At 38.8% G+C, this 13,058-nt stretch overlaps 1 protein-coding gene across 1 annotated transcript in view; it reads left to right on the top strand.

Annotated features, from left to right (window-relative positions):
• Positions 1-4,353: 4,353 nt before the first annotated feature.
• TMEM65 (transmembrane protein 65) overlaps positions 4,354-13,058 on the top strand; it is a 68,806-nt gene continuing 60,101 nt past the window's right edge. The window contains exons 1-2 of the mRNA XM_031552975.1: positions 4,354-4,764; positions 9,018-9,090. Coding sequence (XP_031408835.1) covers positions 4,354-4,764; positions 9,018-9,090 — 484 coding nt within the window. The remainder of the gene's footprint in view (positions 4,765-9,017; positions 9,091-13,058) is intronic.

The raw sequence follows: 13,058 nt of genomic DNA, 5'->3' as shown, positions 1-13,058 counted from the left end.
AAGTGTTCAAACCTGTAGCAGGTTGCTAAGCCCTATTAAGCAGTTAGTAATCCATTTAAAATACATATAAAATACACCTGCAGTATAAAAATTGACCAGATTAATTTTTACCTTGCACTCTTTGACATCAGTCTTTTTAATGTTTTTAACTTGTGCATTAGGTTGTCTATAAAATAGGCATGTTTTGGCCTAGCTGCATTCCACAAGGATATGCTTGAAATATGTCACCGGTGCTGCCTGCCAAAGGGTGAGTAGAGCGTGGGGTATTGTTCTACTTTTCCTTCTGTGCATGGAACATTTTTTTTCTACAAAGCAGTCAAGTCTCATCCCCATTTGCCTGGAAGAAGCAAATTTCGGAGCAATGCATAGCAACACTGACCTGTCTCTGATACTTTAGGGCTGAGCGCAATGCCTGGGTGGTAGGACAAGGCACGGCTAAGTAGGACCTTTTCACCTCCCAGGGAGAAGTCACAGAACTAGGTGCCATACATGCATCACAACAGGAACAGAACTCAGCACCGTGTGTCACTTGAGGGCCATCTCGTTTTCTCCTTTCTGACCCCATACCATCTGTTCTCACCCTACTGCACATTTGGCTGACACATTGGTTGGGTGCCATTACCCCCATCTTCTTTGCAGAGAGCCACCTGTGTGCAAACGAGGCTCAATTCTGCAAATCTGTGAACCTTAAAGGAGTAACAGCCTAAAGTATCATTCCATTTTTAACACACGTTCCAAGTAAATGGGAAAATCGTTGTGCGGTGAACAATTCTGGAAGATAAATATCACCCCAAATAGCATGACACTGTTTTTTTTTTTGTTGTTTCTTTAACACTAGGAGCTTCTTCAACCTAAGTTAATACATTCATGCTTTAGACAGGCACTCAGCTAATTTTGCTGACAGCCAGCTGAAGAGGCCTGAATAATTTTAATAGGAATTTATCTTTTTACTCTGCGTGTCAAGAACTAGGAAAAGTCAGTAAAGAAAATGTTTCTAGAATATTCTAGTGTTTGCTAAAATACTTACTCGTTGTACTGGCAATTTCTTTTGCCCTAAAGAATGGGTGACATTTCTCAGATACATTGTTCCACACTCTGCAGCTGAGCTCCCGGTTGTGTCCCCAAGTCAGGGCAGTAATTGGCTCAACGCAGCCAGGTTCTGTTTGGCTCCCCTTTTAAACACAAAGGCTGGGAGGTAGCCAAAAAAAGAAAATGTACAGCACAACACAGATGACATGAGAGGCATAATAAACAAAAACAGATGTGTCTGTTTACATAGTCAGCATGAGGGAGGTGGGAGCAAAGTAAGCTTCAACAACAACAAAAGGAAGCTGGTACCCAAACACAGGAGGCTTTTCAGACAAAGAGATGCTGTCAATGATCGTAAGTAGCATTTGCAGTTCACTAGAGGATACCAACTGTGAGGAAGTGATCATGATGGATACAAACCTAGGCAACAGCACAAATAAATGCAACAAGCATGTTTTATCCCACTTGGTGGGCATTGATATAGGTGAATCTTTTTTATTATATAAAGGGTGTATCCAAGGCACATTTCTACTCAGTAGTGATAACCTTCATTAGATTTAAATGAGAGAGCAGATGTGTACCCACAACAAATTTTTATTAGTTCAGCTATTCAGAATGTTACCTCTTTCCTGACCTTCCTATTTCTGTACAAGTTGTCTGAGGCACACAAGCTCAACTAGGTAAGTGCCAAGGTCTAGACAGGGCATAATGTGAGATTTCAAGGCTTCCAGTGAAGTATTGTTGACATAATCAAAGGCAAACCCAGAATCCTTCACAAACATATTAGAATCATAGAATCATAGAATTGCTCAGGTTGGAAAAGACCTTAAAGATCATCGAGTCCAACCACAACCTAACCATACTACTCTGACTCTAACAACCCTCCGCTAAATCATGTCCCTGAGCACCACATGCAAACAGTTTTTAAACACATTCAGGTGACTCAACCACCTCCTTGGGGAGCCTATTCCAGTGCTTAACAATCCTTTCTGTAAAGAAGTTCTTCCTGATATCCAACTTAAACCTCCCCTGGCACAACTTGAGGCCATTTCCCCTTGTCCTGTCTCCTGTCACCAGTGAGAAGAGACAGCCCCGCTCTTACTGTAAGTAGGTCATTACTACCTTGCCATGTAGCATGCACTCTAAGATGCAATGCTTTTTTTTGGTAGCAGATGAAAGTGAAACAATGTAAGAAATTAAAGATAATTTAAACTTGAATGACTTTCCCGTGCAGACGATGACATTCAAAGTTCAGGATGCCTTGGATTTCTCAGTATGTCTGGCTTATGGGTTGTTAAAATGTTGCTATTGAGGTAATGTCAAATCTACTGTGAAAGTACTGGCCTCCATATTTATGGGCACACAGTTTTTACTGAATGCCATAGTGGTAGTAAATGGTAAGTGGAATGACAACGGGTCTTTTTGGATCCACCTAAGACAAAGGTTGCACTGAGCTATGGCTTTGACATATCACTCTCACACAGAAACAGATAGATGGCAGGTAGGTGAGGAAACAAACTGATAGGTAAGGTGACTATCCAAGGTTATTTCAGTGTCAAAGCTGAGGTTCTTAACTGTCGTTACATCTTCTGATTGGCATGCCTAACTATCCTTTAGGTTAAGCCCTTTGGGGCAATTGTCACCAGGCAACATTGGATATCTAAAATTTATCTGTTCAGAAGACAGAGAATGACTTTTGCAAGATAAAACATTATGCACTTCCTATACTTAAATATTTGAGTATAAGAATTAATAAAATAATAGCTCTTACTGTGTTTGCATCTCTTAGAATTAACAAAGGAAGACAGTATATTCCTATTTTCTATCAAACAAGTGCTGTCTCAGGAGCTTTTCTGGAAGTTTTTCCTTCCACAAGGAAGATGGTGAAGGCTGTGAGGGGTCTCCAGTGATTGTAGGTGTTTGGGGAAAATAACAGGTCTTCATTTTTATTTTACCTTATGGTCAGGTAATTGGTTGTAACAGAGATGTCTAAGTACTACATCATGTGAAATAATAATTTTTTGTCTTTCTGGGCTTTGAAAAGAAGGTTTCTTCTGGGCTCATGCAGAATTATGAACCCAAATATTGCTATTTACCACCTTTGAAACTACAAACTCATGCCTACCAATTGTTTAGTGGATCACTGGGAATTTATAGGACTGTATGAGAGTGAATCATTATAGTATTAATAGCAAAACTGTTCACTCAGATCATAAGAAGCCTTATGTCACGTTTATTTTACATGACAGATGATTAAAGTTGAATTGCAACCAAAAAGAGATTTCTTTTCAGTTCTATCTAGAGTTAATTGTTGTCTTAGTATTGTGACACAGTTGGAAAATGAAGAGCTGAACATGAAAAATGCATGTTTGTAATACTATTTCCAGAGAGAGATTCTTTAAGGTACGGGAAAAATGGGGTTTTAAAATGATTTTCCAGGATTATACTGTTTGACGCCTGACAAGGATTTTTTTTTTTTTTTAGAGGCCATTTTATGTATTTGTTTGTTTATTCTTAATGTTATTTTAATGCAAATAACATTTGTCTTTACTAATGGCACTGTAGTTCAAAAGACCAGGAACAGCAGTAAACTTATTAAAAATTAAAAAGAACCTCTAAAGTAAAATAGGAAGGGGATGCTTGACTATGCTATTGATGATTTTGGAGGTGTTTGTTTGTTTGTTTGTTTCTTAAACTAATTTATTTTCAGCAAACTGTATGACATGGAGAATAAGTTTTAAGGCCAGAGGGGATATATTTCTCAATAAAGTAGTAGGAATTGTAGGGAAATGGAAAGGAGGGAAAGGCAAGGCTAGAATAGCTATGTTTAAATTGTCCTATTTTGAGCAGTTTGTGCCGTTATGACCAAAGAACTGACACAATTGATCACAAAGAAGAACCATCACTCTATCTGGTAAAATATTTGCATCATAGAATCATAGTATGTGTAATATATAGGAGGGCTGCTCTGAAAGTAATGCCTCCTATTTTATTATGCCTGATTCACAATGTTAGAAGTAGATATTGGTGATATGACAGTAGAGGTTGAACCTGCCCACCGGTATTCCATTACATTTTGTCACTGCGCAGTAGATGGCAGCAGAGGGGCAGACCGACAACATGGCATCTGACATGAAAGTGTGTATCAAATAAAGGGGTGTAATTGAATTCCTCCACGCAGGAAATATGGCACCCCTTGACTCTCACTGAACTTTTCTAGAGATCAAATAGTGGATGTGAGCACAGTGAAGCAGTGGATGGTGTGTTTCAGCAGTGGAATAGAGACAGTGGGTCACTAAACACAACTTGAATACACACAAATCTATGGAGCCAGACAGGCTGCTGAAGAAGCGGGCAGAAGTGATTGCCAAACCACTTTCAACAATTTACCAGCAGTCCTGTTTAACCAGGGAAGTCCCAGTTGACGTGTTAGTAAATGTGACTCTCATCTACAAGAAAGGCAAGAGGAAGGATCCAGGGAATTACAGATCTGTCACTCTGACCTTGGTGCCAGGGAAGATCATGGAGCAGATCATCTTGAGTGCCACCTCACAGCACAAACAGGACAATCAGGTGATCAAAACCAGCCAGCACGGGTTTATGAAAGGCAAATTTTGCCTGACTAGCCTGATCTTTTACGACATGACCCACTTAGTGGATAAAAGGAAATGTGAATGTTATTTCCAACAGCCTTCCCTTTCTGCTTATATCTTGGATGAATGTACTGTGCATTGGGTAAAAACCTGGCTGCATGATCAGGCCCCAAGGGTCATTTTCAATGGAGATAAATCCAGCTGGCAGCCAGTAACAAGTGGCATTACCCAGGGCTCAGTTTTGGGGCTCAGTTTGGTTTAATATTTTTATCAAAAATATTGATGAAGGGATTGCGCGTATCCTCAGTATGTTTTCACATGAAACGAAGTTGGATAAGAGTACTGATCTGCTTGGGGGCAGAAAAGCATTGTAGAGGATCTGGATAGAATAGATTGATGGAGTATGTCCAAATGTGTTGAATTCAACAAAGGTATTGGAACAGGCTGTGCAGAGTGGTGGAGCTACCAACTCTGGAGGTATTTAGGAAGAGTACTGATGTGGTGTTTGGGAACATGGTTTAGTGGAGGACATGGTAGTTTGGTGGATGATTGGGCTTGATGATCTGAAGGGTCTTTTCCAATCTAAACTATTCCATGTCTGTAAGCACAAGACAAGACTTTTGTCTGATTAAAGGTGAAATAGGCCAAGAATTATTAAAAATAGAATTATAAATATTCAGATATAATGGATGTGTGTCTCCTATTTTTAATGCTTATAGATAATAAAGATTTATTTGATTATGGCAATGTTTACTCCTTCTGTTAGTGAAGGCATAAATCTTGGCTCCAGCTTTTTAGTATATTCAAACTTTCCCTTTCTGCTTAACATGTAGGCAATGTTTCCCAAAGACTGTTTTGTAATATTTAATTATTTATCTCGATTCTGTAAAATTGCAAGCTATCTAAATCTCAGCCCCTTCATAACTTTTTAAATAAGAAGTTGAATTTAAAAGTAATTTAATACATTCTTTCTACACTATGAATTAATTTAATAATTCCTGGATGATTATAAAGATATTTAGATGATCTCTGACCAGCTTCCCTAAAGATGTTTGGTTCATGTCATATAATGCAGATGAAAGACAAAGGGAAGTTGGTCACTGTATTCACTCCTTTACATTAAAAGTTCTTTGCTCTGTTCACTATCTTGTTTCAGTGACTACTCTTTTGTTCTTTGGGCTCAGCAAATTACTTTACTTTCTGCCAGACAATTTTAAAACCTTGTGAATCAGATTTTCTACAGATAAAGTATGAAAATAATTTTACCTTAGAATGACAATATGAAATGAGAAAAAAGGACAAAAATATCTCCATGGGCCTGAAAGGTTTGATTAATATGAGCTGAGACAAAAACCAAAGTAGACCGATTATAATACATACTGCTCTTATTGCACTGACACATGTTAAGGTTGCCTGGATGCCTTAATCTGGATGCATTTCTAAGTCTTGTGCTTCTTTAACATTTAGCTCTGATTTTACTGAATTTGTGCTATTTATTTCAGGAACAATTGTAAAATTCATATAAATTGTTTACTTGAAATTGTATTTTTAAATTTTCCCTTCAATTTTATTCCATTATATTTACTGTGTGTGTGTGTGTGTGTGTGTGTGCATTTGTCTCTTGAGGTCTACCACAGTAAGGTAAAAAATAGCAGACTGAAGAATTTTCTTCCACATCTGTTGCTAATAACTATTACTCCAGCACCACTTGATTCAGCATTCTCAGTGAACTTGAAACAATTTAAACATGTTAAAAATAAATCTAAGTATCCCATTATAGACCATTTCAAGATCACGGAGTTTTGTAACTGAGAAGAGAATAAATGATAATGTGAATAAAAGAAATGCTGAAAAAAAATGTGTGTAAGATAATAAACTGAGTATATGAGAGTTAGGCAGAAGGTGTTTAGCACACTGTGTGCATACATGAGGGCAAATTCAGGATAAATTGGTGACCTTTTCATTTATCTCTTCCTTTTCCCTTTCAAAAACCTAATGATCTCTGGGGAATAATTAAACTTAGTCCATCTTAGTATGGGGAGTTTTCATCTTTTCCACCAGTAAGGAGGAAAAATGAGGTTACTAAACTGAGTTACTGCCATATAAAACATTTCTATACCAGAAGGAGGGAAGGAAGAAAACAAGGAAGGAAAGAAGGGAGGGAGGAAAGAAAAAGAAGAAAGAAAGAAAAGAAGGAAATAAACAAAAAGAAAGAAACAATGGAAGTAGTTGATCAGAACTTTAACTGATGCCATTTCCGGTGATTCCACTGAGATGGCTAATATGTGAGCTTTAAGGTAAAAAAGCCTATTAGACCATTCTGACCTGCATATTGCAGGTGACAAAATTCCATCTAGTAACTCCTGTTGAGATGACAGATCTCTTGATTTACTCAAGGTGAGGATTTGGCTTGCCACTTTTTGAAAGATCAGTAGAATTTCTCTGAGGGAGGTAGAGTTTCAAGATAGGGCTGCAGTATTTTATTCAATATTCACAAAAATATTTACAATTTTGATATGTGATGGCTGTGAAAGTGTCAATAGCCCACGCTGGCCTCTCATGGCAAAGGTTCACTCTAAAAGTGAGAGGGGCAGTGTTTCAAAGGAAATGAAAACCTTTTTAGAATCCCAAATTGACAGTGATGAATGTCTAGATGACAGGTGTCATAGCAGGTGTCTTTGTTACTGAATATAAAGAAAGATCATACTTGGGACAGGTTTCTGATTTTTAAGAGAATTTTTACCGTCACCTTGTAGTAAGACATCAAAAACAAGAAATGAAGAAAAGTCGTAGTCCTCTATAGAAATAGATATATAAGTGACTTGAGCATGAGGTGTGAACAAAAAAGCAGAACAAAGATATATAGCATTTACCAGGTAGCCCTTCATGAAATATTTTTTTCCTCAGTGATTGAATTTTCTGAGTTTGAGATCAGTCTCTTTTTTTTTTTCTCCGCACTGGAATTCAAGAAAAGCAGAAAGTACTACTGGCTTCAGATAAATGTGTGCTTGGTTTTTAAATAGACATAATAAATGTGGTTGGGTAAATAACAGAATATTTGTGGTAGTAGAGGTCAAAATTTATTCACTTCAGTGACTTAGTAGTGGAAGGAAATGTTAGTTTGCGAGTGAGAAACCTGTTTATTCAAATTGTCTTAATTCTGCTACAGCAGTGAAGTCATTATAATTAATTTTAAGAACAGTAAGCTCATGTTTTTGGAGGGGAAACATTGCTGGAATGATCTTGAAGAAGAGGTTGGAAAGAAGAAGTCAACAGCAAGAATGGATGACCTTAGACATTAGTAGGTGCTGTGCACTTCTGGTTAGCCCATTGAGAACAAAACCTGCTGCAAGCAGAGTTGCCAAATATCTTGGCAAAGCAGAAGATAATCTTGATTTTTTTATTTTTTTGTAAAATGCTCCAGCAGTCCAGTGAAAGAATATAAGTTCTCATTTTTGCTGTAAATCAACCATAATAGACTGAGCAATTTTAATTGAGCAAACTGAAACCAATCCACAGGTTATACTGGGATCGCTCAGGAATCTGTCCAAACTGCTGTCTCATCCAACTGGCCGTGTCATGGGGAAACACAGCTGGGACTATAAGACACCTTGGTCATCTGAAGCTAAAAAGAACCCTGTTAGCCATGACAGTCATCTTCAGTGTATTTGAAATGGAATCCACACCTCCCAGCACCCAGAAGAATGTCCTGATCATCCAGCTATTGGATTTGGACAGTGATTCTGCTGCCCTGCAGAGGCACGATTCAGATGCTTCTGGCTAAGGCAGGTTTCCCACAAAAATGATGAATTTTGCGCTGTGTTCACCGAGCAAATGCAGAGATATTCCTATTCTGGCCAATTTATTTTATGTTTGAAGTTACTTTCCAATTTCAGTGAATTATTATTGTTTAGGAGCTCTTTCATAAGCAACTTATTGAAAGTCCTGAAAAGGCAGCAGGGCAGATTCTTCACTTGTAAAAGTCAGGCTTGGTCCTTGGGTAACATGGAACTATGCTGATTTAGATTAGCTGGAAATTTAGCGTGACACATCTTGATAGGCCATGACAAGTAAAAAATCTAATTATTATGCTTCATTGAATAAAGAAGTGCCTTAGAACAAAAATTCCAGATGCAAAATATTATCTGGATGTTCACTTTCCTGCAATATCCAGCCATATCTATTTAGATATGACAGTAAGTAAGCTGAAAAGAGAAGCACTTCTGATTTCATTCAAAATGCTGGTGTGTCTAAATCACTGAATTTGAAGCCTTTGTATCTAATCATATCGTGTTAATGCTGACAAAAAAGGTAAAAATTGATGTGTGCAAGATTATTTAAAACCTGGGACACGGATAAGTACCTTTAACTAATTGGATTATTCTTTTTGTCCAGTATTTCAGTAATGTAAAGAGAGAAGTCATTTTTGTAATGAAGGATGCAAAGAGTTCACCAGCCATCTTCCTGAGTAAGAAGCAGCTTTGAAAACTAGAAGTAAGCATCCTTAGAGCTTTCACAATCTTCTCTTCTGTATCCCTGCCTTACTCTTCATTCGGAGGGGATGTATTACTTTGTGCCTGCAACTGATTCTATTCACACTGCAAAGGACCAAGAAATCACTGCAGTTACAGGACTATTCTCTACACTGTGCTCACAGCTGGACGCAATTTTAATTTTGCTTTCAAGGTAGTGATGAAGAAAGCAGGGTTATACATAGCATCATATAGAGCCTATGCCATCCCTGCAATAATGGAAAAGGTGTTATGTGCAATGACATATGTGCACATATGTGATCGAGCGTTCTCTACTGGGCTGGCTTTGGTTAGGTATCATAGTCAAAATGAGTCGGCTTTATTCCAAGAATAAAGGAAAAGAAAATCTCTCTGCACTACTCCTCCTGGAGCCCATGTTAAGCCAGTGCAGTTTCCCCAAGGGCAGATCATGTCTGATCGATCTGGTGATATATGATGGAGTGACAGCATCAGTAAACAAAGGAAGAGAAACTGATGTCATATATCTGATGACTTCTACAAGGCCTCTGACATGGTCCCACATCACATTCTTATCTCCAAATTGGAGAGATATGAATTTGAAATGTAGATCTTTCAGTGGATAAGGAATTGGTTGAATAGCCATAAGCAGAAAGTTGTAGTCAATGTCCATCATCCAAGCGGAGGCCAGTGATGAGTGGTGCTCTCCAGGAGTTCATCTTGGAACTGGTGCTCTTCAACATCTTTATCAATAACATAGACAGTGGCACTGAGTGTAACCAGCAAAGTTTGCTGATGACACTAAGCTGTGTGGTGCAGTCAATAAAGTAGAAGGGAAGGGGCACAATCCAGAGGGACCTGGACAGGCTTGAAAAATGGGCCTGTGAAAATATAACAAGGCTCAATAAAGCCAAGTACAAGGTGTTGCATTTGGCTAGGGGCAATCCTGGATCTGAGTGCGGTCTGAGAGATGAACTTCTAGGGAGCAGCCCTGCCAAGAAGGCCTTGGGAGTCCTGATGGACAAAAAGCTGGACATGAGCCAGCAGTACGCACTTGCAGCCTGGAAGGCCAATGATATCCTGGTCTGAATCAACAGAGTGATGATCAGCAGGGAGAGGGAGGTGATTGTCCTCCACTGCTCTGCCTTCATGAGGCCCCATCTGGAGTACTGCATCCAATCCTGGGGCCACCAGCACAAGAAAGATGTGGAGCTGTTGAAGTGCGTCTAGAGGAGGGGCATGAAAATGATCAGAGGTCTGGAGCTCCTCCCCTATGAAGACAGGCTGAGGAAGATGGGCTTTTTTAGTTTGAGAAGAGAAGGCTCTGGAGGGAGACTTCACTGTGGCCTTCCTGTACTTGGGAACTTACAATCAGGAGAAAGAATGACTTTTTGCACAGGTAGATAGTGATAGAATCATAGAATCATAGAATCATAGAATCATAGAATCATAGAATGGTTTGGTTGGAAGGGACCTTTAAGATCTAGTCCAACCCATCAAGGAGGAATGGCTTTAAACTAAAAGAGGAGAGATTCAGGTTAGATGTTAGGAAAAAAATCTTGACTAAGAGGCTGGTGAGGAACTGGCACAGCCTAAACTCAATTCATAAGTTCTTGATGCCCACCTTCAGAAAGTCAAATAAAAGTTTCTAAGTTTTCAGGGATGTTCAACAAGCAGTTTTTCAGTTGATTTAACTCAGCCTTATTGTACTTAGCAACTCTACCTTAATTTGGGTGTATAATGGTGCCTAGCTCTAGGCCTCCACAGAATAGAAAAATTTATGTTATCTTTAAAAACTGTAAAAAAGTAAGAGTAACAGTTCAAGCCAATCCCTATCATCTGCCTTTCTACTGAGCATTTAACATGGTCTGAAAGTTAACCACTATTAGGAAGAAGGAGACCTAGGGGAGCAATACTGCACTGGCAAGGTGATAAACTACTGGCAGTATAATCAGACTGTTAAAGCACAAAATTGAGAATGTGGAAATACAAGTTCTCATCTTGACTTGATGTGTGGCTTTGGGAAAATAATTTCAGTCTTCCTTTCAGTTTACTAGCTAATAAACAGAGAACAGTAAGTTATTCTGAGGATGCTGTGATGTCTAATTAATTTTAGTCAAAGAAGACTTATGAAGACTGACTGCATTAAGCACAATTTTCTAATACTACTAGCAGAAGCAAAAGAGAAATCAATTCACAGAATCACAGAATGGCCAGAGTTGAAAGGGACCTCAAGAATCATGAATCTCCAACCCCCCTGCCACAGGCAGGGCCATCAACGTCCACATTCAATACTAGACCAGGCTGCCCAGGACCCCATCCAACCCGGCCTTGAACATCTCCAGGGATGGGGCATCCACAACCTCTCTGGGCAGTCTGTTCCAGCACCTCACCACTCTCTCTGTAAAGAATTTCCCTGACATCCAACCTAAATCTTCCCTCCCTCAACTTAAAACCATTTCCCCTTGTCCTGCTGTTATCTACCCTTCCAAAGAGTTGATTCCCCTCCTGTCTGTAGGCTCCCTTTAGGTACTGAAAGGCTGCAATGAGGTCACCCCGCAGCCTTCTTTTCTCCAGGCTGAACAAGCCCAGCTCCCTCAGCCTGTCTTCACAGGGGAGGTGCTATAGTCCCCTGATCATCTTTGTGGCTCTCCTCTGGACCTTCTCCAACAGCTCCCTAGTTTTGGATTAGGTATGAGATATGAGGTGTCTCTTGGGAGGCACAGGTTGAGAATTTGTATTCCTCTGGAAAGTTCTTGTACACAAGTCTTTTAGCTCTCAAACTTTCCAATATATTTGGGTTCTTAAACATAACCAGCTTTAACTGGAATTCAGAAACTTGACACCTCTGTGAATCTGAGTATCCTCTTCAAAATCAAAGTTTTTCTGTACCTTCTTGTTAGTGTTGCTGTGGCAGGTTAAAACCTAAGACATTTTCTAACAAAATAAACTCTGTGTACTCTTTGTATGTCTGTACATTGCCTTCATATCTGGTTCAATATTCAGAAGATTCAGCTTTCGTTTTATGCAAACATTTTTAGCCTTAGCCTTTAGCCTTTCTGAGTCAACAGGACAAATCAGCTAGCAAAAGGATGAGACAATTAAGATAGAAACAGTCATACAAAATGTTTAAATTACATGTCTGGGCTTTGGAACCAGTGCTGAGGGAAAAGAAAAAAAAAAGAGTTGTTCTCACTATTGTTTCAGCTTTCTGTTTGCAGATTTGAGTTTGGGAGACTATCAGGACATCAGAAATGTCGTTCATTATAATTAAAACTAAGATACTGTGGGATGAAGAAAAATCCACATGAAATGTAGAGTTTCTAAATATGTACAGAACAGATTTTCAGCATTTTCTTTTCTGAGATACAATCTTCACAGTTCTTTACAAGAGTTCTATATTCATTGTCATATCCTCATTATCACCTGTTTCTGCCTTATCTGCCCATTAAACTGTGTTCTCTGCCCAAAGCCTTTAGACAGCTCCCTGGCCAGCTCAAAAGGTTAATGAAAGAATCTTTTTATGTTTCTAAAGCCACATAATGGTGTTTTTCTGTTCTGTCTACATTTCAGTGAAATATTTTTAGTTCTAGGGATGATTGTAGTGGTAAAATACATTTCTTCAAACAATTTAAAAGCTTGAAGTATAGGAAATAAACTCTGAAAGTCTCTTATTTGAGGCACAGGCTAATATAAATTTTTGCATACATGTGTGTTAATTGGCTCAGTCAAACTAATGGGTATTGCTACCCTGATGGCTTACCCCCAATCGTACTTACTCATCATTAGTAAGCTAAAGCATATTTTCAAAATGACATTTGAGAAGCCATTGGTGTTAAATTAGACCTCCGAGTAGCAGAAGGAGCATTAAAGTCTTACAGAAGATGCAGTTTGTATCTGTGTCACAGACAAAACCAGACAGATGTGTGTTGAGAGGGCCTTTTTT

This window comes from Meleagris gallopavo, chromosome 3 (genome assembly GCF_000146605.3).
Source record: "Meleagris gallopavo isolate NT-WF06-2002-E0010 breed Aviagen turkey brand Nicholas breeding stock chromosome 3, Turkey_5.1, whole genome shotgun sequence".
Classification (NCBI taxonomy): Eukaryota; Metazoa; Chordata; class Aves; order Galliformes; family Phasianidae; genus Meleagris; species Meleagris gallopavo.
Note: the sequence above shows the minus strand (reverse complement) of the source record. Positions and strands in the feature narration are given on the sequence as shown.